At 58.6% G+C, this 22,876-nt stretch overlaps 1 protein-coding gene across 5 annotated transcripts in view; it reads left to right on the top strand.

Moving 5' to 3' along the window:
- SEC16A (SEC16 homolog A, endoplasmic reticulum export factor) overlaps positions 1-22,876 on the top strand; it is a 32,715-nt gene that overhangs the window by 2,102 nt on the left and 7,737 nt on the right. For 3 of the 5 annotated variants that reach the window (XM_081590694.1, XM_081590692.1, XM_081590697.1), the window contains exons 2-21: positions 1,620-5,228; positions 6,816-6,949; positions 9,282-9,379; positions 11,020-11,146; positions 11,564-11,753; positions 11,838-12,012; positions 12,969-13,111; positions 13,776-13,837; positions 13,943-14,081; positions 14,430-14,669; positions 15,840-15,937; positions 16,330-16,411; positions 16,565-16,682; positions 16,832-16,943; positions 17,104-17,209; positions 18,353-18,493; positions 20,469-20,582; positions 20,716-20,908; positions 21,396-21,629; positions 22,020-22,102. In XM_081590694.1, coding sequence (XP_081446820.1) covers positions 1,689-5,228; positions 6,816-6,949; positions 9,282-9,379; positions 11,020-11,146; positions 11,564-11,753; positions 11,838-12,012; positions 12,969-13,111; positions 13,776-13,837; positions 13,943-14,081; positions 14,430-14,669; positions 15,840-15,937; positions 16,330-16,411; positions 16,565-16,682; positions 16,832-16,943; positions 17,104-17,209; positions 18,353-18,493; positions 20,469-20,582; positions 20,716-20,908; positions 21,396-21,629; positions 22,020-22,102 — 6,129 coding nt within the window. In that variant the 5' untranslated portion in view covers positions 1,620-1,688. The remainder of the gene's footprint in view (positions 1-1,619; positions 5,229-6,815; positions 6,950-9,281; positions 9,380-11,019; positions 11,147-11,563; positions 11,754-11,837; positions 12,013-12,968; positions 13,112-13,775; positions 13,838-13,942; positions 14,082-14,429; positions 14,670-15,839; positions 15,938-16,329; positions 16,412-16,564; positions 16,683-16,831; positions 16,944-17,103; positions 17,210-18,352; positions 18,494-20,468; positions 20,583-20,715; positions 20,909-21,395; positions 21,630-22,019; positions 22,103-22,876) is intronic. The other 2 variants (XM_081590695.1, XM_081590693.1) reach the window with 1 other exon arrangement.

Here is a 22,876-nt window from a genome sequence, read left to right as displayed (position 1 = left end):
TCACTTTATAGATGAAGAAATTGGGTCACCTACGGAGCAGCGGTGTGGCTGAGCCATTCAGCTGGCGCCCAGTCTTTTTCTCATGATGACACCTGAGGAATTAATCCTGTGGGCCTATGCTCTGTATTTTATTTTTTAATATATACTGTTTAGTGTGATTGAGGGTTTCTCGCTTAAGCCTTCCAAGGAGGATGGCATGTCTTGTAAGAGGTCCTGGGTGCCTCCCTTTCAATATAAGAGGAAGAGGCTCTGCTCTCCTCTGGGTCCATGTAAAGCTGAGCTATAAGTGTTCTTTGTTTTAAAATGACAGCTTAGAACCAAAGGAAGTCCCTGATGCAGTTCTTCATAGATTTAATTCCATGAAATCTAAGTGAGTGTCAAAGTGCTTGTCTGTTGGAAAGGGTTCCCTGTTGGCCCCGGAGAAGACCATGTGCCAGCAGTAATTGTAGCGGATTCATAGGGTAACTTTTGTTAGTAAATAACTTTATTTAATATGCATTCATTCACTTTTTATTTTGTCTGAATTTCTTTTGTCCAGGGACAGAAAGAAACATTGTACACTTGCAGAAATATGTAGATTACACTGCAGAGTCCTTCCATTATTTCTTCCCTTGGTATTGACTTTTTTCTGTGATGGGCTTCCCTTAATCCATTTGTGGGGGTGGCCCTGGGGAGAAGGGCTGACACTCAGAAGAGGGCTTTGTAAAGATGTGGGACTTGGGTTTTTGTCTCAAAATCCCGGTTAACTGTTCAAGATTATACTTAGTGTGTTTTATTAAAAAACAGACAACCACAAAAAACGCTGTAAAGAGAATTTCTGCTCCTTTGTTATTTGTAAAGGGTTTGTGGGCCCTCTGCTTGTTACTGACAAGTTTTGAATGAACTTAGTTGGTCAGTTTTAGCGCTGTTTTATGGTTACTTGGGATTTTCATTCCAGGCATAGTTGTTACAACTCCAGTCATCAGATGCAGCTTGTTTTGCTGGTGGTGTGCAACCAGTCACAGGGTGGAAAAGGAGACATTTTACAGGGTGGGTTAAAAGGTGTTTTCAGTGCATGTAATTCAGATAGTTATTATTTTGCAGCTTAAGTTACTCTGTGCTTTATAACGCTCTTTCGTTAAAACGGAGGAGCAGGTTTTTAACTTGTGTTTTCCTTTCCAAATATAAAATTAACCTGTGTGAAAAGTACGGTATGTGGTCTTAATAGATGAGGTGGTTCTTTCCAGATCTAGTGATAATTTACTGGAAAATGTGGAGGCACTGTGTACCTGGTGCCTGGTGTTGGGTTCTGCTTGGTCCCTGAGAGCTTGCTGAGGGCATTGTGGAGGCGGTGGGCATTCCACTTGGGTATGTAGCTCAGTTACGGAGCTGAATCTCACAGAAGGGCAGTGACTTGTCTGAAGTCGCTCCGGCACGGCCAGCCTCGGCGCCCAGGCCAGTGCTCTCGCTCCCCAGATAGCAGTGGTCACGGGAGGGTGCGGGAGGGGTAGCCCTCAGGACTTACATGATGCGAAACTCTTTTCCCGGGTTTTTCTCCTTTCTCAATTTTCTTGATTGTAGCCAGGACTTTGAATAAATGGATTTTATGCTAACTTTTTTTTCCTTTTTTTCTTTTTCAGTTCGAATTAAGGAAAACCTCCCTCCTGCTTCTTTCTGCAAGCAGCATCTCATTGTACACGAGCTCAGTCATGCAGCCGCCGCCCCAGGCCGTCCCGTCTGGCCTGGTCGGGCCGCCTCCATCAGGGAGTCCTCAGACCATGTTCTGGTCTAGCAGCCCGTACAGGAGACAGGCCAGCAGTCACACTCCGGTGGCCTCGATAACCTGCCCACTGCAGCCAGTGACAGATCCTTTTGCTTTCAGTCGACAGGCTCTCCAGAATACATCGTTGGGTGGTTTGTCCAAAAGCAACCCACCCATTTTGCAAGGCCCAGCCCCACCGTCATCCCTGCAGCGTGCTGGTCTGCCTGTGCCTCACACAAACGCTGGGGATAGCTCCCAAGGACCCTGCGAACCTCTGCTGGGGCCTCCGTTGCAGCCCAGGGCAGACGCCAGCCCGTTTCCCGGGGTGCCGACGCCCTTGGCCCCACACGGGCCTGAGACGAACAGGAGTGCCGAGACTCTTGGCCCAGAGCCTGAGCTCCCGAACCCGCTGTACCCTCCACAGTACATTCCAGGAGTGGGGTCCAACGGCTCTCGTGGGGGCCTTCCACAGGGGCACATGCCTCGGCCCGACAGACCCCTGAGCAGGCCGAGCCCCCCCGACAGCGCCGCGCCCCCAGCAGCGCTCCCTCAGCCCCGTGAGCAAGTACCTGGGCAGTGGGGGCCGGGGCAGGGAGGCCCGCGGCCCTCAGGTCAGCATTACTGGCCCGGCCCAGAGGGACCCCCACAGATCCCAGGGCCCCACGCCTCCAGCGTTGCCCACTTTCCCCCTCCGTCCAGCCTGCATCAGCGTCCTGGCCATGAGCAGCTTGGCTCCCCGGCATCCTTACCAGGACCCTCAGGCAGTGACGGAAGAAATGAGGCCGTCTACCTGCCCAGTGGAGACCACTCAGCAAATAGCTTTGACCCAGAGAGCACGTTCAGGCAGAATTCCAGAGTTGGGAACACTCGGGCAAACCAGGAGCTCAGGTCGAGTCCTGGAGTGAACAGAGAGCAGCTGTCAGGTCTGGCTCCTGTTAGCCCACAGGCTCAGGGAAACAGCCTGGAGAGCCACGCGCTCCACCCGCTGGGGGCCGGGGGCGGCTGGACCCCACTGGAAGCGGGCTCGGGCGCACTCACCATGTTTTTCAAAGGAGGAGAGACAGAGAACGAAGAGAACCTCTCATCGGAAACAGCGGGCTCTGCCGCTCAGGCCGACGTGGATGGTTTCTGCCCCGGCCAGGGCCTCAGCCAGCTTCCCGCACACGTGGGCGCGGGCGGCGCTTACCAGGCCTTTCCCAGAGGCTCCAGCAGCGAGCCCGCGCAGGTGGGGGGAGAGCCGCAGCCTTACTTTCCTCAGTCTGCAGGCAGCCCACACGAGAAAGCAGTCTCTAAGGCGGCCACCGTGGACGTGTGGGCAGACTCGGCCCGTGCAGGCGCTCAGTACGAGAACGTTGAGAACCTGGAATTTGTTCAGAACCAAGAAGTTCTGCCGAGCGAGCCCCTCAGCATGGATCCTTCCTCCCCAGGCGATCCGCTCAGGTGCGGGCCCCTTCCCGGCCCGGCTGGCCCCAGGCTTGGCGCGGTGGGCCCTGTGGGCAGTGGGGGCCTAAATCTCGAAGCCCTGGATGTGACGGCGCACGCTGCACGGTCTGACAGCGTGTCCTCCGGTTATAGCAGCAAAAGTCACCGGGGCCTCCTGGGTGCAGCTTGGCCCCGTGACTCGGGTACCTTTATTCAGCAGGAAGTGGGAAAACCTGAGGATGAGGCTCCAGGGAGGTTTTTTAAGCAGATCGATTCTTCTCCTGTCGGAGGTGAGACGGATGAGACCACCAGCCAGAACTACCACGGCAGCCTGTCCCACCCCTCGACCCCAAGCCCCCCCAAACCAACGGGGATATTTCAGACAAGTGCAAACAGTTCTTTTGAACCCGTGAAATCGCACTTGGTTGGAGTAAAACCCGTTGAGGCAGATCGCGCCAACGTGGTAGGAGAGGTGAGGGGGCCCAGCACCCACCAGAAGCAGCACAGAGCAGCCGCTGCCACGCCTGATGCCACCCCCGGCAACCTGGAGCAGCCCCCCGACAACATGGAGACCCTCTTCCCACTGCAGCTCTGCGTGCCGCCTCTCACCACACCTGTGGAGGCTGGACGTGGGCTTCTGCAGGCCGCGGGGCTGCCCTTAGAAACGGTGCTCCCAACACCTGAGAAGAGGCCCTCGACCAGGGTGCAGGGGGCTGTGAAGTGTGAGAGCCCCGCAACGACCTTGTGGGCGCAGAACGAGCTCCCGGATTTTGGGGGCAATGTCCTTCTGGCCCCGGCGGCTCCCGCGCTTCACGTGCCAGCGAAACCTCAGCCGTCTGAAGTGATCCAGCCCCCAGATGAGGGGATGGCACGGCAAGTGGGCGCTGGTGTTCAGAGTGGGGACAGCCTCGGTGCTTCTGAGAACCTGGAGAACCCTCCCCAGCTGGGTGAGGAGGAGGCCCTCCCACCACAGGCTGGCCCCGGCTATGCCAGCCTGCTGTCCTCCCCACCCACTGAGTCTTTGCAAAATCAGCCCGTCTTGATCGCCCAGCCCGATCAAAGCTATAATCTGGCTCAGCCTGTTAACTTTTCTGTGTCCTTACCAAATCCTAATGAGAAGACTCCATCCTGGAGAGACTCTTCGGTGGGAGATAAGCCCGCAGTCAGCGTTGATCCTGGAGAGACTGTACCTTTGTCTGGGATGCCAGCGGGCTCTCTCCTCTGCTCGCCTCCGCCTAACCATCTGGCCCAGAGTCCTTTTCCACAAGTTTCTGGTACCTATGACATGGTTTCTAATCAAGCTGCTAATTTGCTGGTTCAGCTGCACTCTCATCCAAAGGCCTCGCTTCCAGAAAGTCAGAAGGTCCACAACGTGGAGAGTGCGCCTCCTGAGGGGGTGCCCAGTGCTGCGGGCAGCGCAGGCCTGGTGTTGGTGCCACCTGCAAGCAGCACCTCCGTGCCTGACAGCAGCAAGCCAGGCCTCTGTAGCAGTTGGGATGGAGCTTCGGGAGCCCTGGACTTCACATTCAGTAGGACTTTGGAAAATCCTGTAGAAATATACAGCCCGGCCCATGCTGATGGCCCAGCCTCTGGTCAGCAGACCACGGTCAGTCATCGGCCGCCTGGGCCTGGGGCGAATGCCCCAGACCATTTCTACCAGCAGGTGATGAAAGAGGCTCAGGACCAACCCTGTGCAGAGAGAGCCCAGCAGGAGCTGGCGCCGCCACTGCCCGCTCCGCAGGGGCCCGGAGCAGCGCTTCTGGAGCCTTCAAACCCAGGGAGTCCCCCGGTGCAGGCACAGCCTCTAGACCCAGCTGGGCCCGCGAGCCCAGCTCCTGCTGACATGGGTCAGCAGCTGCTGTCCCGGCCGCCTCAGGCCTCCAGCGCCTCTGTCGTGTCCACCAGCTCAAGCCAGGCGGCCCCGCGGCCCGACCAGCAGTGGCTGCAGCCACCGCCTCCTGACTTGGCGTCCTACTACTACTACAGGTCCCTGTATGACGGCTACCAGCCCCCGTACCCCTCCCCATACCCGCCGGATCCTGGCCCAGCCCCCCACTATTACCAGGTAGGGTCACTCTCTTGCGCGGTTGCACACTCTGACCGATGGTCTCTCTCTCGTGTCCTGCTCCATGGCAGGGGTCTGCGGTCAGTCTTGGGACCCGTGGTCCCCTTGCTGCCACACACCTCTTCATGAGCTTCGTGAGAAGAGTGCTCCCCGTCACAGCTCATTCTGCGGACCACAGCCCTTCTCCTGGAGAGCCATGCTGCATATGAGCACGTTTTAGTTGGGGAGAATCACTACTTCATCTTTGTGTAGCACAGCACACCCCAGCTTACGTGAGAAAGGACCCTCACTTCCTGTCCCGCCCACCGGCTCTCCGCAGAGCCAGAGTTCTGGGTGGCACGTTTTGGGAAACTGGAATAGCGTCTTGAAGCTTCTTTTTGGTTTTAACATCAAAAATCTACGTAAGAAGCAACAGGAAAACTCTAGTCTTTTAAATCCCTTCTTTAGGATAAAATTATCTAGGGTGAAAGTCAGGTTTGGGATGTAACGCAGGTGGAACAGTTAAGAGCAGTGTTGTATACACTTCCAGGCACCTGGCCGTGGCGGAGGGCTGCCCTGTGCTGCACACGGGGTCCTTTCTCAGCTCTCTTCGCGGTGATCCAGGCCCACGAGTGTTGCTTAGGTTCCATTTAATCCTGCATTAGTGTGGCAGAGCGTGATCCACGTGGACACACGTTTGTCTGCTTGTCGCCATCTCGTTCTGGCCCAGCATTGCCCAGCAGAGGTAGAAGGATTGTGGACCAGGAGTTTGGAGCCCCCTGCCTGACATGGGTGCGGACCCCACTCTGGACATCCCACACTCAGAAGCAGCTGAGGGAGCAGAGCTGTGGTGGGCTGGGGGCCTCCTGGGGGTGGGCGGCCTGAGGAGCTTCGAGCATCTCTGTATGCATGGGAACGAGTTACACACCTGACCCGGAGACCTGGGAATCTGAGAGCCAGAAGGAGCCCCACAGACTTATTTCCGTGGAAGGAAATGACGCTCTGCGGGAGCCCAGGGTGGGCCGGCAGAGTGGGGAGGGGCCCGAGTTCCAGCCGGCCCCCGGCACTGCTGTGTGGGAGCCCAGACTCCAGCGGTGGTCAAGAGTAAGTCCATGTTACGTGCTGTCTCGTCTTCTGCCAGCTCTTGACAGAGAGTCAGGCCCACAGACAGGAAAGACTGGTCTGGCTTGTGCCTGGATCACCCATCTTCAGGTCCCAGCGTGGCCCTAGGGCCACAGGGCTGCATCATCTGGAAGGGGCTGAAAGCCTCTTGAGGCTAGAGTGTGATCCTCTTTCTGGGGCTGCCTGTGCCTGCAGGACCCAGTCCTGTGGGACCCGGATTCTTTTGCTTACTTGAATTGGTGCCTGAGATGGGACCCCAGATTGTAGGGTCTCAGCACCTATGCAGGTGAGACCTCAGGAAGCAAAAGAGAGCCCTTGAGGGTCACCTGGCATGGCCCGCTGCCATATGGCCGTCTCCTGAGCCAGGCCCGGGCCGTCTGTCTTAGGAATAGAGCCCATGTGCGCAGCCTCACCTGTGCCGTGAGACCCATGTGAGGTGCTTGAGTAGGTGGCTTTTGGCATCTAATGACGGTGTCCTTCTTCCAGCAGGACATCTATGGCCTCTACGACCCCAGGTACAGGCCCTGTGACAGCGCTGCCTATGTGGACCCCTACCGCTACCCTGAGCCCGAGCGGCCCAGCTCCCGGGCCAGTCACTGCTCTGACCGGCCAGCCGCCAGGTGATTGAAGTTTGTGTTGCCGGCTGTGGTAGTAGCTTAGTGATTTGGAAGAGACCGTATTTGCAAAGAAGCATACAAACCTGTTGAATGTGTGTTTACGTTTCATGGGTATGGACAGATCGTAGGATGCATCTTTGAATTGAACTGAGCACGCTGCCTCAGCATGGTCACAGGCATGTTGTCAGGTGGTCTTGGTCAAGCCAGGCCCTGGGCGGGGCCACCAGGAAGGCCCCCTGCCCTCGAACAGGGCTCCTTCCTGCCTGGGCAGTGGTCCTGTTGCCGAAGGCCCACATGGCAGCTTTTAACCTGTGGAGGTTCTTCCCCATGCTGGTTGCGGGGGCGCCCAATTCCTGGGCCAGGCAGGCTCAGGCTGCGACATGAAGTGGCCTGTTGGCGGCAGCAGCTGGGAGCCTGGGCTGTCTGCCTGGCACTGCCTCCTGGGCCGGGGGCCCCCAACGAACTCTCTCTCATTCCTCTACCCCACTGAGTGCGTCTCAGTTTTGCAATTACAGACAAGGCGTTTCGAAAGATCCTTGGCATCGTGCCTTCAGCTGAGTAAAAATTTAAGCAGGTCACAGTTCTCCCACTCAGAGGTGTCAGTGGGTTAGGGTCCAGCCTCGCCACCTGCCATAGTGGCCTCGTGCACCCAGGCACCTCATCTTGCAGGGCCGGGTTTCTTCAAGGCTATGAGGCTCCTTCGGCTTGTGATAAGAGAGTGGCACAGGGGAAGACCGCATCCCCCATCGCCTTGCAGATTTACGGCTGCTCTTGCTGCTTCAAGTCCTTGGTCCCAAGCTCGTCTGGAGAGCAAGCCGGGCCTGTCTGGCCGGACCCCTGTCCCTGCTGCAGAGGGATGTGCTGAGCTGCGGAGCCCTGGGCACTGGGTGGGAGGCCGTGCCCATCTGGCCCCTGGAGGCGAGGCTGGTGTCACAGTGGGCTTTCTGATCTGGGGAGAGTAGCTGCTGCTGCTGCTGCTAAGTCGCTTCAGTCGTGTCCGACTCGGTGCGACCCCATAGATGGCAGCCCACCAGGCTCCGCCGTCCCTGGGATTCTCCAGGCAAGAACACTGGAGTGGGTTGCCATTTCCTTCTCCAATGCATGAAAGTGAAAAGTGAAAGTGAAGTCGTGTCCGACCTTTAGCGACCCTGTGGACTGCAGCCTACCAGGCTCCTCCGTCCATGGGATTTTCCAGGCAAGAGGATTGGAGTGGGTGCCATTGCCTTCTCCGGGGGAGAGCAGCAGGCAGGGGTTTTCTGGAAGCCCTGAGAGGCTAGGGAGGGCGGGGCCGGGCACACCTTGCCCTTCCTGTCTCCTCCTTTTCCAGCCTGCAGGCAACCCAAGGAGCCCAGAAGGGCTGTGGGCTGTTGTAGGTGACCGAGCTGAGGCGGGCCTGGCTCCCTGGCAGGGGTTGTCACCCAGCCTGTAGTGCCCAGGCCCCCTCTGCGTCCTGCTCGCCCTGCCTGTGTGTGCGTGTGGGTGTTGAGCATCCGAGTGTTGTGCTCCTGCCGGGTGGTCACGACCGAGGGGAGCTGCTGGAGGGGAGAGAGTGCCCTGGGTGTCCATGTGGGATCCTTGCTGCCGGGTGACGGGGCTGGGCGAGCAGCAGGGTGGCCGTGCCCCGCCCCGCTCTCGCTCAGGGCGCGTCTCTGGATCCCCGTGGTGGGGCCGGCGGTGCCCAAGTGCTGCCCCAGGACCCCTAGTCAGCGAGTGCTGTTCCTGCGGGGGCGGGGGGTCTGCTCTTCAAGGGCAGCTGCACCCCAGAGCGAGCCATTCCCAGGGGTTTGCAGTCACAGTTTAAAAATCAGAAGTGCTATTAAGTCTTTCCAAGGATCTTCCTGACCCAGTGGGCCCGGTCCCGCCCGTCCTGCAGTAAGAGCCAGCAGTGCTGGGCAGTCAGCTGGAGCAGACTCGGGGCCTCTTCCCCTCTCGGGGGGCACACAGTCATGGTCGGGGGGAGGCTGTTACAGTCAGCATCAGCTTGGTTTCCGTAGCTCAGTGCTTTTCGCTTCTGCTGAGCATGATTCCAGAACCGGAGAGCCTGCTTCACTATTGGTGTTGATAGGATGGATTCCTGAGCGCACCGAAAAGGATCCGTTCTCTTCTGCTCAACAGCACTTCGGGAGTTGGCTTCAACAGATAGATTTTAATTTGTTCTGTGGTAGGGAGTCCTGTAACCTTACTGTCACCAGTTCGGATCTCCTGACTGGAATTTTTCCACAACCAAGGTGCTGTGATGAATGCCTGTGGCTCTGGGTGTATTGACTGGAATTTTGTTGCATGTTAAGAAACAATTCCTCTTGTTTTTTAACAGCACTGTGTCTATGTTTTTCAGGCAAGCGTATCCTGAAGGTTACTATAATTCCAAAAGTGGATGGAGCAGTCAGAGTGATTACTATGCAAGTTACTATTCCAGCCAGTACGATTATGGAGGTACATTCAGAAACTGTCGTGGGCTTACCGCAGCAGACGCGCGTTCAGACCGTGATGCAGCCGGACGCAAGGTGGCGGCGCTGCGGATTTTCTTAGGAAGCTTTTCCTTTTGTTAGTCGTGTGATTTTTTCCAGTAGCCAAAGTAACCGAAAGTAGTTTGTATCTGGAAATAATTATATTGCTACTGTTCATTGATAAGTAATACCCTAGTCATATTAGTGTGTCTTTATCATGTTAATAGTTTTCTTTGACTTTCTAGCAAAGTGTAATTCTTGGTAGTTCTAGAGTATGTGGCTTGTCCTTATGTGACTGTTAAAGTCGATTAAAATGAGGGGCCGGCTGCTCCCTGCACCAGCCACATGTGATGTGCCGGGGGCCGCACGTGACAGGAGCCCTCAGGTTGGACAGAGCAGACTCAGGTGGCCCGCGCCCTCCCCTTCAGGTGCTGCCGCTGCCAGGCGCAGTGTGCGTCTTGGCGTGTGTCCCCTGAGCAGCCCTTCTGGGCCCCCAGCCTGGCTGTGGCCAGAAGCAGGGTCCCGACCTGCAGCCGTCTGTCCAACACAGCCACCTGCTTCCCCATCTTCCGGGGTTCCTCTTCTGCTTTGTGTTTGCACTGCTTTACGCATCATTCTGCACGTGCTTGCCCAAAATGGTATGTCTGGATTGTTTATAATGTTAATTAACATGCTTTGGAAAAATAATCTTTCAGTTTGAGAGTACTTTTTAGATTTTTATTTATTTTTCATTGAGGTATAGTTGGTTTAGTGTTGTGCCTAATGCCTGCTGTACACAAAGCTGCTGCTACTGCTGCTAAGTCGCTTCAGTCGTGTCTGACTCTGTGCGACCCCATAGACGGCAGCCCACCAGGCTCCCCCGTCCCTGGGATTCTCCAGGCAAGAATACTGGAGTGGGTTGCCATTTCCTTCTCTAGTGCATGAAAGGGAAAAGTGGAAGTGAAGTCGCTCAGTCGTATCCGACTCCTAGCAACCCCATGGACTGTAGCCTACCAGGCTCCTCCGTCCATGGGATTTTCCAGGCAAGAATACTGGAGTGGGTTGCCATCTCCTTCTCCAGTGCATGAAAGGGAAAAGTGGAAGTGAAGTCGCTCAGTCGTGTCCGACTCCTAGTGACCCCATGGACTGTAGCCTACCAGGCTCCTCCGTCCATGGGGTTTTCCAGGCAAGAGTACTGGAGTGGGGTGCCATTGCCTTCTCCGCAAAGCGGCTGAGTTATACACATATATAGGTTCTTTTTAAATATTTTTTTCCATTGTGGTTTGCCCCAGGAGATCAGATACAGTTCCGTGTGCTATGCAGTAGGTCCTTGTTTATCCATTGAGAGTATTTCTTAAAGCTCTTTGGACCACATTAGAGGACAGAGATGAATAAAATTTGTCTTTAATCACGTGTTCAGGGAAGTGTAGCCGGTGGCCTTTAGGGTCACAGTGGAGGAAGACGCGCCAGGTCCTCTCGTGTCTCACAGTTAATGTTCCCCAGGGTTGTGCTGCTTTTCAGGCGAAGAGTTTGGTTCCTCTCAGAGGATAGGAGCATCCTTCAGTCCTGGGATGGCCTGGTTTCTCCAGCGGCAGCCAGAGGAGTGTCTTTTTCATGTTGTACTGACCTTTTGACCTCTCGCTGTAGACCCAGGTCGCTGGGATCGGTTCTACTACGGTTCTCGGTTCAGAGATCCCCGTGCCTACGACCGGAGGTATTGGTATGATGCTGAGTACGACTCATACAGGAAGGAGAACTATGCCTATGGTGACAGGTGGGTAGAACAAACTCCGATACGGAGGGTGGGTCATGAGTCAGCCGGGCCTTTGCCCTCGGGTCCTGCCATCTGCTCGAGAGCTACGGGCACGTCTGGCTCCCGGGGACCTGCCACTGTCAGAGGAGGAGGGTGAACCCGAGCTCCTTTCTTTGGAGTTTTGGAGGAGAACTGACCTTAGAACCAGCACCGGAGTCGGTTCAGCCTCCTCTTCGCGGGTCCGTGAGAGGTGTGACTGCCTCGGAATGGACCCCCCAGCCTGTGTCTCTTGGTCTCAGGCGGGGCCTGAACTTGGCCGTGGCTGCAGTGACCTTGCTACAGTGTGGGCACTGGCGAGTGTCATTCCTGGGTCAGGACCCTGGGGGGCTCAGCCCTGTGCCACATAGGGGCCTTGCCTCTGCCTGCCGCCTCCTCCAGGCCCGAGAGACACGACGACCGCTACCGGTACGACCCCCGCTTCGCCGGGAGCTTTGACGATGAGCCCGAGCCACCCCGGGACCCTTACGGGGAGGAGGCGGACCGGCACAGCGAGCACTCGGCGCGGAGCCTGCGCAGCGCGCCCAGCCTGCAGAGCCGCCGCAGCAGCTTCAGCGCCCACTCCCACCAGGTAGGCGGGGCCGGGCCGCCGTGGCCGCCCGGGCTCACGGGGGGCGGCGGAGGGGCTTCACCTGTTCACTTTGTGCTCCCGAAGAGTCAAGTGTACCAGAGTCACAACATGACCGCTGGGCCCTACGAGGTGCCCCCTCCGTCGGGCTCCTTCCACGGTGACTATGCCTACGGCCCCTACGGGAGCGACTTCCACGGCGCCCCAGGCTTCCCAGAGTATGGCTACCCCGCTGAGGCCAGCTGGCCCTCCGTGGAGCAAGGTGTGTGTGGCAAGGCCCTGGGCACGCACGGGTGCAGAGCGGGGCCCAGCAGCTCCTGGGGTTGGCGTCTGTGCCCGTGGTGAGAAAGGGCTGAGTTACGACCCGGATAGGAACGGGTGATGGCCAGGCCTGGGCTTCTCTGCCATGCAAGGGCGCTGTGTCCAGCGTGCCCGTCCTGAGGGACGGCACGCTCCACGCTGCGCCGCTCACGTCCCTGCGGCTGCAGTTTGGTTCACAGGCCTGGGAGCTGCCGGCCTGTCCATCACATCCACTTTAGCATAGCACTGACTTCAGGCATCCTGCCCAGTTCAGCTCCCCACGTGGAGGGACAGCCCCCACCCCCACCCCCATCCCCACCCCCCAAGGCTGACCGCACGGGTCGTGGCTCTTAGAGGAAACCTGGTTCTCCTTGAAAATCTCTTGATTGTTTACTTGTCACACGTGCCGCACCTCGGCGCACCTTTGAGATACTTGATCACATGTTGTTTCTTGGAAAACTGTACAAGTATGTGAAGTTCAAGAACAAACAGTACAAAAGATAAATCTGATGGACTTTTTTGAAGTGTTCTGTGATTGGAGCTCTCCCTTCCTGTTTGCCTGTGGGGTCTCACTCTTGGTCGTTGCCTCACTGCACCAATGCTGCTCTGAGGTCGCAGCTGGGAGGAGCGTGCAGGGGCCATCTGAGCAGGTTTCTGTAAAAACACAGTGCTTCCTGATGGCTTTTAAAGGAAGCTTTTCATTTTAGAGGAGTATCTACTCATTTTTAATGTTCGTTTGTGTGACACATGTGTAAGTTCTCCTTTTTAATAGGATATTTAATAATTGAAAGTCAGTTGATCTGGATAATCTGTGATTCTGGCTGTCTGGGTATCTTGAAAATCTGAGCTATTGATCTAGTTCAGAAGCATTAAAAAGTGACAGGCTGATGGCTTCTGTTTCACTTGATTCACACGTAGCTCCATCGAGACCCACTTCTCCCGAGAAGTTCTCGGTGCCTCACGTCTGTGCCAGGTTTGGTCCTGGGGGTCAGCTCATCAAAGTGATTCCAAACCTGCCTTCAGAGGGACAGCCTGCACTGGTTGAAATTCACAGCATGGAGGTAATTCCGTGGGGAGCAGTTCCGTGTCGTCATTCAGCCCCTCCACCCTGAAAACATGCTTTGCAGTCTGTCATCTTCAACTTGCATGTCCTTGCCTGAAAAAGCAATCTTAAGAAACGTTACCTTCATGAGTCTTTGATTTGTAGGTTGTTTTGGTTCTGTTCTATCACCTTGTTTTCCTCTCAGAAGTCAGTATTTTGTTAGTAAGAATTTTGGGGGGGTTTTGTGTTAGACTTGGTATTATCCTGTGTTCATTTTTTGTTGTTTGATTTTCTGATTTTGGAGAGAGGGCCCCATAGATGCTCATCTTACCAGTGATCTGGAGAGTGGGCAGAGGTGCCTCATGACCTTGGGGGGCTGGTGTGGGGCACTGCAACCTGTGCCTGGCAGGCCTCTTTCATCGCGTGTATCCAGGCCCTGCATCAGAGCCTGGGCATGACGAAGTGGTCTCACTGCTTAAGTAAAGTTTAGAAGTCACTGTCTTAGAGCCAGCTTGCCCACGCCCCGTGATGGAGGCTTCACTGTCCCCGTGGAGGGACAGGCCATCTCCAGGACGGTGTCCGTAGCTCTGTCTGCCGATGTAGCCAGCAGACATGGCTGGGCTGGGTGTTGCTGCGCCGCCCCTGTGAACCGCTCTCCCTGTTCCTCTCCTGTCCCTGCCTAGACGTTGTTGCAGCACACGCCGGAGCAGGAGGAGATGCGGGCCTTCCCAGGACCTCTTGGCAAGTACGTGCCCACAGAAGCATCCTCGGTGCCCGTCCACTGGCGGTGCTGAGCACAGCCTGGCAGGTGCAGCGGCTGCTGTTCACCGAGCGTGTGTTCTTTTTGCAGAGATGACACCCATAAAGTGGATGTTATTAATTTTGCACAGAACAAGGCTGCAAAGTGTTTGCAGAATGAAAACTTAATAGACAAAGAGTCTGCAAGTCTCCTCTGGAGCTTTATTGTCCTGCTCTGCAGGCAGAACGGGGTACGTGTCTTCCCTCCTAGAGCATCGCTTCTCGGCGGCTGTAGTCCCAGGGTCCTCGGCCCCCAGGAGGATCAGGCAGGATTTCTGGGCCAGGCATGCCCGTTTGGGGGGTCTGCCAGGAAGCAGGAGCCCAGCAGGGCGCGTGGTTTGGGGTGAAGGGAGGTTTGGCCTCCCCTTCGTCGGCATGCCCGGCATGTGCAGTTTGCCTGTGTTGCTGCTGGTGAGTGGGGAGCAGCTCTGTGCCTGAGGTGGTCTGACGGGCCCTCGCCGACCAAGGCTGGGACGGTCTTGCGCCCCGCGGGAGGGTCTGTCTGTGGTTGAGCCTGCTCTCCCTCCTGGCCCTCGCAGACCGTGGTGGGCACAGACATTGCAGAGCTCTTGTTACGAGACCACCGAACCGTGTGGCTTCCTGGGAAGTCGCCCAATGAGGCAAACCTGATCGATTTCACCAACGAGGCCGTGGAGCAGGTGGAGGAGGAGGAGTCCGGGGAGGCCCAGCTCTCGTTCCTCACGGACAGTCAGGCCGCCAGTACCCTCGAGAAAGACACGGAGCGGTTCCGGGAGCTGCTGCTCTATGGCCGTAAGAAGGTGAGTGACCCGAGCTGGCGGGCGCGGGGGCGGCGGGGCCTGCACGCTGCCGGGGCCCTGTTCTGCCAGGACCAGCGCTTGCCTGCTGTCTCTGAAGGTGCGATCGGTGGCTGGTCCTGAGCGCTGCTGGGGTCGGAGCTGCCGGGCCCGGGTTCAGGCACCCAGCAGATAAGCAGGCTTGAGCTTGGGCTGCGCCCCTGCTGTGTGTGTGTCTCGGGATCCGTGTGTCCTCAAGCGGTTGGGGGAGCTCACCATCGCTGCTGTGAGCGGGCGGGGCCTGTGCTAGAGTGGACCGGCCCAGGGCCCAGGCGGGGAGCGCCTTGGGGACACGCCCCGCATTGGCTCTGTGCAGGCACCTGGCTGTGAAGAACGGGGGCCCAGCGAGACTCCTAGTATGATAAGTGATTGATCTTAATGTGGATGTTTTACAGCTGATGGAAATCCCACAATCTGTTCAATTTAGTTACCATTTGTCTCTATTAAAACATTTTTGTTTCTTGGTCAGAAGTTTTCTAAATTGCGACGCAGGTGATTTGGGGAAGAGGGGGCTGCAGTGCCAAAGGCCCTGTTGGTGCCAAGCAGATGCCCAGGGGTCATTCTGGGCCTGAGGAGTCAGCGTCCTCGAGGCCTTGGCCATAGTGGAGGGGCTGGCAGTGTGACTGCCCCACTGGCCCTGGTCCCGACAGCATGGAGCAGATGCCCAGGGGGCCCAGGGGTCATTCTGGGCCTGGGGAGTCAGTGTCCTCGAGGCCTTGGTCACAGTGGAGGGGCTGGCAGTGCGGCTGCCCCACTGGCCCTGGTCTCGACAGCATGGAGCAGATGCCCAGGGGGCCCAGGGGTCATTCGGGGCCTGGGGAGTCAGTGTCCTCGAGGCCTTGGTCACAGCAGAGGGGCTGGCAGTGTGGCTGCCCTGCTGGCCCTGGTCCCGACAGCATGTGTCCCCGGGCGGACGGTGCTGAAGGCAGGGCGCGTCCACAGCCTGCCGCGGGGGCTCCGACCAGGGGAAGCTTGGAACCCACCTTCTGTGTGTTTCTGAGTGGGACACGTGTCTCAGAGCCTTTGGTCCGTGTGGTTTTTCACCTGCAGTTGCACCCTCTGCTCCTTCCCGACAGCACACGCTCCAGGGCCCCTGTCGTTCTCAGGTTCAAACACGCTCTTGATGCTTTGCAGGACGCCTTAGAGTCTGCGATGAAGAATGGCTTGTGGGGTCACGCCCTGTTACTTGCCAGTAAGATGGACAGCCGGACGCACGCCAGAGTCATGACCAGGTGAGGAGTCCTGCTGGGGTGCGGGCTGTGGGTGTGCCCATGGGCCAGGGCCCGGCCTCCTGTGGTCTGGGGAGCCCACAGGCCCCTGAGCTCCTGGCGGAGGAAGCTGGGGAGGCCCATCTGCCACACCTGGCTGTGGGCTGGCTGGGCCCTCCTCCTCGGGTGATGTGGCTAAGGGGTTTAACTGTTTTTGTTGACTGTAGCGTTTAATTCTATAAAATCTGAACGGATTCTGTAGTCTTCCTCTACTGCAGCCTTTTAAAAACATTGGTGTGTGTGTTCTGCCCAGGTCAAGCCTCAGGCCGCTCACCAGACGGGCGGAGGTGAGACCAGGCTTGTTTGGTGTCTTGTGTTCTGAACTGGCTGAGCTTCCTCTTTTTACGTCTGCTCAGGTTCGCCAACAGCCTTCCAATCAATGACCCCCTGCAGACCGTCTACCAGCTGATGTCAGGGCGGATGCCGGCCGCGTCCACGGTCAGTGGGTCCTGATGGCGCCGCAGCCTCTGCGCAGAGCCCACTCCCACACTGCCACCCCGTGCCTGCTTCCTCCTCACACCCACGCGCTCGAGCCCTGCAGGGCTGAGTGTGTTCTGAGGCTGAGGGTTTTCTGCTTTCTTCTGGTTTCAGTGCTGTGGGGATGAGAAGTGGGGAGACTGGCGGCCACACTTGGCCATGATCTTGTCCAACCTGAGCAACAACGTGGACGTGGAGTCTCGGGCCATGGCCACGATGGGCGACACCCTGGGTAGGTCAGGGTGGACGGGGAAGGGGGACCTGGGCCGCGGGTGCTCAAGCCTGAGACTGTTCCTCCGTCCGGCGTGTCTGTGTGTCCTTGGGAGCACGGTGCTGTCCTGGAGACCCGGAGCGTGAGCTGCCTGCTTTGCATCCCCTCAGCCTCCAAAGGGCTCCTCGATGCTGCGCACTTCTGCTACCTCATGGCCCAGGTCGGATTTGGGGTGTACACCAAGAAGACCACAAAGCTTGTCTTAATTGGGTCAAACCACAGGTAAGGGACACGTCAGCATAGTGGCGCCTGTGTCCCTTAGAAGGGACAAGGCCCCATGCGGCTGACCTGGAGCCGCGCGCGTGGTGCGTGGTGCGTGGGGTGTGGAGCTTCGGCTTCCAGGGGGCCTGCTCCAACGCGACACAACTCCTATCCTCCACAGTTTGCCGTTTTTAAAGTTCGCGACCAACGAAGCGATCCAGAGGACAGAAGCCTATGAGTACGCACAGTCCCTGGGGGCGCAGACCTGCTCCTTACCCAGCTTCCAGGTGGGGCCCTGAGCTCCCGCTCTGACCTGGGTGTGGGGCTGGTCAGTGCTCACAAGGCTGCAGTTGTTAGAGGTTTTATTCAAAAAAAACAAAAAAACGATGAAACGTGTTTGGAAATCTCGAGGAGGTCTTAGTCTGTAACGCTTGAGAACGAAGCCTGTCAGATTGAGAGTTCTGACTGTAGTTTGGTTTTCAGCACTTCAGGTACTAAGAACTTCCAGGGTTTGGTTGCAAGTTCTTGTTTCAGGGCAGGTGGTACCTGACGGGACTGTGCGTGCATGTGTGGAAGGGGGCGGCGTGTGGGTGCCCGCTGAGCAGGGTGAGCGGTGCGTGTGTGGAAGAGGGCGGCGTGTGGGTGCCCGCTGAGCAGGGTGAGCGGTGCGTGTGTGGAAGGGGGCGGCGTGTGGGTGCCCGCTGAGCAGGGTGAGCGGTGCGTGTGTGGAAGGGGGCGGCGTGTGGGTGCCCGCTGAGCAGGGTGAGCGGTGCGTGTGTGGAAGGGGGCGGCGTGTGGGTGCCCGCTGAGCAGGGTGAGCGGTGCGTGTGTGGAAGGGGGCGGCGTGTGGGTGCCCGCTGAGCAGGGTGAGCGGTGCGTGTGTGGAAGGGGGCGGCGTGTGGGTGCCCGCTGAGCAGGGTGAGCGGTGCGTGTGTGGAAGGGGGCGGCGTGTGGGTGCCCGCTGAGCAGGGTGAGCGGTGCGTGTGTGGAAGGGGGCGGCGTGTGGGTGCCCGCTGAGCAGGGTGAGCGGTGCGTGTGTGGAAGGGGGCGGCGTGTGGGTGCCCGCTGAGCAGGGTGAGCGGTGCGTGTGTGGAAGGGGGCGGCGTGTGGGTGCCCGCTGAGCAGGGTGAGCGGTGCGTGTGTGGAAGGGGGCGGCGTGTGGGTGCCCGCTGAGCAGGGTGAGCACACTGGTGGCTCACAGAGCACGCGTGGTGGCGCCTCGTGGTCGCTCCGTGGTTGGGAGCTCTGATGGCTGTGTTCAGGGCGTGTGAGTTTCTCAGAAGCTTAGTTGTGTACTCTGATCTAGACTTGCTGGCGAAGGGGGCTGGCTCTGCTGTGGGCAGGCGGGTGGAGCACAGGGAGGACGGGAAGGACCAGGGCAGGGCCGGCCTGGGTGCTGGGACACCGCTGAGCCCGTCTGTCTGTCTCAGGTGTTCAAGTTCATCTACTGCTGCCGCCTGGCCGAGATGGGGCTGGCCACGCAGGCCTTCCACTACTGCGAGGCGATCGCCAAGCGCGTCCTGGCGCAGCCCCACCGACACTCCCCAGTGCTGCTCCGCCAGCTGCTGCAGGTGACGCCTCCCACGCGGGCCGCGGCCACGTGGCGCTCAGACCTCCCGACCGAGATGAGGGTGGGAACAGGTGTCTGCACCTCAGCACAGGGCCCTCAGGAGCTTTGGTGTGAGAAGGGCCCGCTTGCAGGAGGCCCACGTACCTGGGCACCCCTGCCTTGCACTTAGCACTGGGGGCTTTGCTGGGCTGGGTCCTGGCTGGGGCCCCGCAGCCCCAGCTTCTCGCGCCATAAGACAGAGAGTACGTGACGACCTCCTGCCAGTGCCCGGCGTCTGCATGTCCCTCTCCCTAGAGATGGCACTGACCCTGCGCGCTTGTGACACTGAAGAGTTTTGCCATGGAAGCTCTCAGAGCCACAGGAGCCACACAGATGGGGGCTGCCGAGCCCTCATCTCTGGCCCACCGCTCCAGGCGTTACTGCGAGGCCAGACTCGCTGCGTCTGTGCCCCCCACCCCTCATGGCCCCCCAGAGCGTGAGCGCATCTAGGTCGGGGGGCGCCTCGGCGAGTAGAGTCCAATGGAGGCGGGCTCAGTGCCCCAGGGTCCATTTGGTGCTGTGGCCTCCACAGCCAGGGCAGGGGGTGCTGATGTCCCAGGCTCCTCTCCTCACGTGTACACAGTCCAGGATGGTCCCAGACCCCTCTCCTCACGCGTACGCAGTCCAGGATGGTCCCAGGTCCTCTCCTCACGAGTACACAGTCCAGGACGGTCCCAGACCCCTCTCCTCACGCGTACACAGTCCAGGACGGTCCCAGACCCCTCTCCTCACGCGTACGCAGTCCAGGACGGTCCCAGGTCCTCTCCTCACGCGTACACAGTCCAGGACGGTCCCAGGTCTTCTCCTCACGCGTACGCAGTCCAGGACGGTCCCAGGTCCTCTCCTCACAAGTACACAGTCCAGGACGGTCCCAGACCCCTCTCCTCACGCGTACGCAGTCCAGGACGGTCCCAGGTCCTCTCCTCACGCGTACACAGTCCAGGACGGTCCCAGGTCTTCTCCTCACGCGTACGTAGTCCAGGACGGTCCCAGGTCTTCTCCTCACGCGTACACAGTCCAGGACGGTCCCAGACCCCTCTCCTCACGCGTACGCAGTCCAGGACGGTCCCAGGTCTTCTCCTCACGCGTACGTAGTCCAGGACGGTCCCAGGTCTTCTCCTCACGCGTACACAGTCCAGGACGGTCCCAGACCCCTCTCCTCACGTGTACGCAGTCCAGGACGGTCCCAGGTCTTCTCCTCACGTGTACGCAGTCCAGGACGGTCCCAGACCCCTCTCCTCACGCGTACGCAGTCCAGGACGGTCCCAGGTCTTCTCCTCACGCGTACGTAGTCCAGGACGGTCCCAGGTCCTCTCCTCACGTGTACACAGTCATGGATGGTCCCAGGTCTTCTCCTCACGTGTACGCAGTCCAGGACGGTCCCAGGTCCTCTCCTCACGTGTACACAGTCATGGATGGTCCCAGGTCTTCTCCTCACGTGTACGCAGTCCAGGACGGTCCCAGGTCCTCTCCTCACGTGTACACAGTCATGGATGGTCCCAGGTCCTCTCCTCACGTGTACGCAGTCCAGGACGGTCCCAGGTCCTCTCCTCACGTGTACGCAGTCCAGGACGGTCCCAGACCCCTCTCCTCACGCGTACGCAGTCCAGGACGGTCCCAGGTCCTCTCCTCACGCGTACACAGTCATGGATGGTCCCAGGTCCTCTCCTCACATACACACGGTCATGAGTGGCCCCAGGCCCTCTCCTAACGTGGACACAGTCCAGGACGGTCCCAGGTCTTCTCCTCACATATACACAGTCATGGGTGGTCCCAGGTCCTCTCCTCACGCGTACGCAGTCCAGGACGGTCCCACAAATGCAGCTCAGGGGCCCCCGTGGTGGAATACTGCGTGTCTGGTCTGGCTTGTCTCCAGGCCGCAGCAGGTTTGGTGGGCATCGCCTGTGGGAACAGAGCCCGTCTCTCTGTGTTCCCAGGTCGCCTCCCAGTTGCGCCTCTTTGACCCTCAGCTGAAGGAGAAGCCGGAGGAGGAGGCGTCTGCGGAGCCTGCCTGGCTGGTCCAGCTGCAGCTCGTGGAGAAACAGGTCGAGGTGCGCTGGGTGTGACGGGACCCTGCGTCCACACCGAGTGCTCCGGGCGTCCGTCCTCTGGGCATCTCTGTCGGGCGAGGGTGGGGGGCGGGCAGCGTCTGGCGGGGAGATGCCTGAGGCTCTTCTCCCTCAGGAGGGCGCCGTGGCCTGGAGTCAGGACAGAGCCTGCCCCCCGCGCTGCCCCAGCTCGCCAAGCCCTGAGGTGGGGCCCCGTGACGGCCCGGGACCCACACAGCTGTTGGGCCTGGGCGCTGACAACCCGCTGCTGGCCCCACCGGCGCCTGGCGCCGAGCTCTTCAGCCAGGACGTGCGGCTGCTGCCCTCAGGTGAGCCCGCGCCACCCTGGTGGCACCTGGTGGCACCTGCTGCCGTGTGCACGGTGCCCGGTGCTGCTGCCGCCAGCTCCTCGCCCCGTGGCTTTCTCTCTGGGCCTTCTCCCTTGATGAGCCTGTCGGGTCTCATGGCTATGAAAGTCAGGTTGAGGGGGTGGGCCGCCTGTGTGCCCCGGGGTGGAGGGGTGGAGGGGTGGAGGGGTGGAGGGGTGGAGGGGTGGAGGGGTGGAGGGGTGGGAGGGCCCCATGAAGGCAGAGGGCTTGGGGCGGGGCCGGACGGCTGCCTGCTGGGGTGTTGGGTTTTCCCGTGGCCTCAGCCCACACCCTGCGCTGTGCGGAGTGAGGCCTCGTGACGCCCCAGCAGCTTCAGCCTTCATGCTCAGACGGCGGGTTCCTGTCTCTCAGTGAATGAGACGTGCCTGTGGAGTCACTGGGGTGAGCACGCAGCCTCAGACGTTCCCTTCTCCACCGTCTCCCGCAGCTCCTCTGACGCTCCCCGACGGTCCACCGGCCATCCCCGCCCGGGTGCCCATGTTGCCTGTGCCACTGTCCTCGGGTCCTGTCGAGCTACGGCCTGTACCTGGCCCCCTGGGGGCTGTACCTGGCTTTCCAGAGCCCTCTGGGCCTGACCCTGTGGCCCTGTACCCCGGACCTGGCTTGCCACCTCTCCACGACCCAGACCACCTGCTCCCGGAGGCCAGGAGCCAGGACGCAGGTGGGTCTGCCCCGAGGGGCCGTCCTGAGGGCAGAGCGGAGTGGGTTTGCTCTTCAAGGAGGTGCCTGTAGGAGGAACCTAAGTCATCTGGACTGGGAGGAAGTGGGAATGGGTGTCCTGGGTGGGGGGGGGCGGGCAGCCTGTAGCCCTGTGACCCAGGGGGCACGCTGACCCTCCTGCAGGTCTGTCCCTGGCCGTCTGTCCACCTGGACAACCTGGCTCTTAAAGTGAAGCCTCATCTTTACACGTTTAGAGCCCTGCAGTCTGGGTTTCTGAAGGCCGCCTCGGGAGGTCGGGCAGGTGGGGGAGCCCTGCGTCCCCAGCGGCGGGCGTGGCCGCTGCCCTGGGCGCCCGGTGCCGAGCTCATTGGAGCCGCGCTTCCCTTGACAGGGGCGGTGCCGCCAGAGATGCCCGGCAGAAGCTCGCTCTCGGAGCTGGGAGAGGAGGAGTTTGGTGGGAACTTTGCTAATATGGTACTTGCCCACTTTGTCTGTTTTTAAGCTATTTGTTTTCTATAAACTCCACTGAATAAGTACTCTAACTCCTCTTCCTTAAATTGTAAGTAGATCAATAGTACTTAAACTTAGGAGGTTGTCTTTTGAATTACTTCATAAAGAGAAACCTTGAATCCTTAAAATATGAAGAATTAATGAAAATATTAATAGGGAGAAAAGTAATAGTATAAAAGCAGGTTGTTAAGGAGGAGAAATATGCGTCTGTAATGGAACTATCTTGTCAGTTTTAAATAGAGGACTTCTCTGCTTTCTGCATCTCTTTTAGGATCCATGAAACGTTTAGTGCTTCCCTTGAAGTTAAGATTCATTGTATCAGATGCATTTGACATAACACCCTCTCTGTGTGCTGTGATTTCAGTGGCAGGGGTAGGAGGGCAGGTGGATAAATGCTTTTATACCCATGTTCTGGAAGCTTCTTACAGATAGGCTGTTCTTTTTGGTGTTCTGGGAAACTCTCCTTGTGTGTTTTACCATTAATATGTTCTGTCTGTGAGAAAGTAAAAGTGACAGTTTAACTGTATTGAAAAAATTGTCTCGACCTGGGGATGAACATCTTTCTAAACAATTCTGTCTCTTAAACCGCCCCCTGTCCTCAGGGCTCGTGCATGTCCCACTTCCTCCATCCCAGTGGCCCAGAGAACTCCAGGACCCGCACTGGGAGGACCTCGGGCCCCTGGAAGACCTTGCTCTCAAGGCCGGGCGGCCCTGGAAGCGGGGCCTCCTCAGCCCCTT

The sequence above is a fragment of the Giraffa tippelskirchi genome, chromosome 4 (genome assembly GCF_054371585.1).
Source record: "Giraffa tippelskirchi isolate mGirTip1 chromosome 4, T2T-mGirTip1v1.2.pri, whole genome shotgun sequence".
Lineage (NCBI taxonomy): Eukaryota > Metazoa > Chordata > Mammalia > Artiodactyla > Giraffidae > Giraffa > Giraffa tippelskirchi.
The sequence above is the reverse complement of the archived record's forward strand: the minus strand, read 5'-3'. Positions and strand labels throughout refer to the sequence as shown.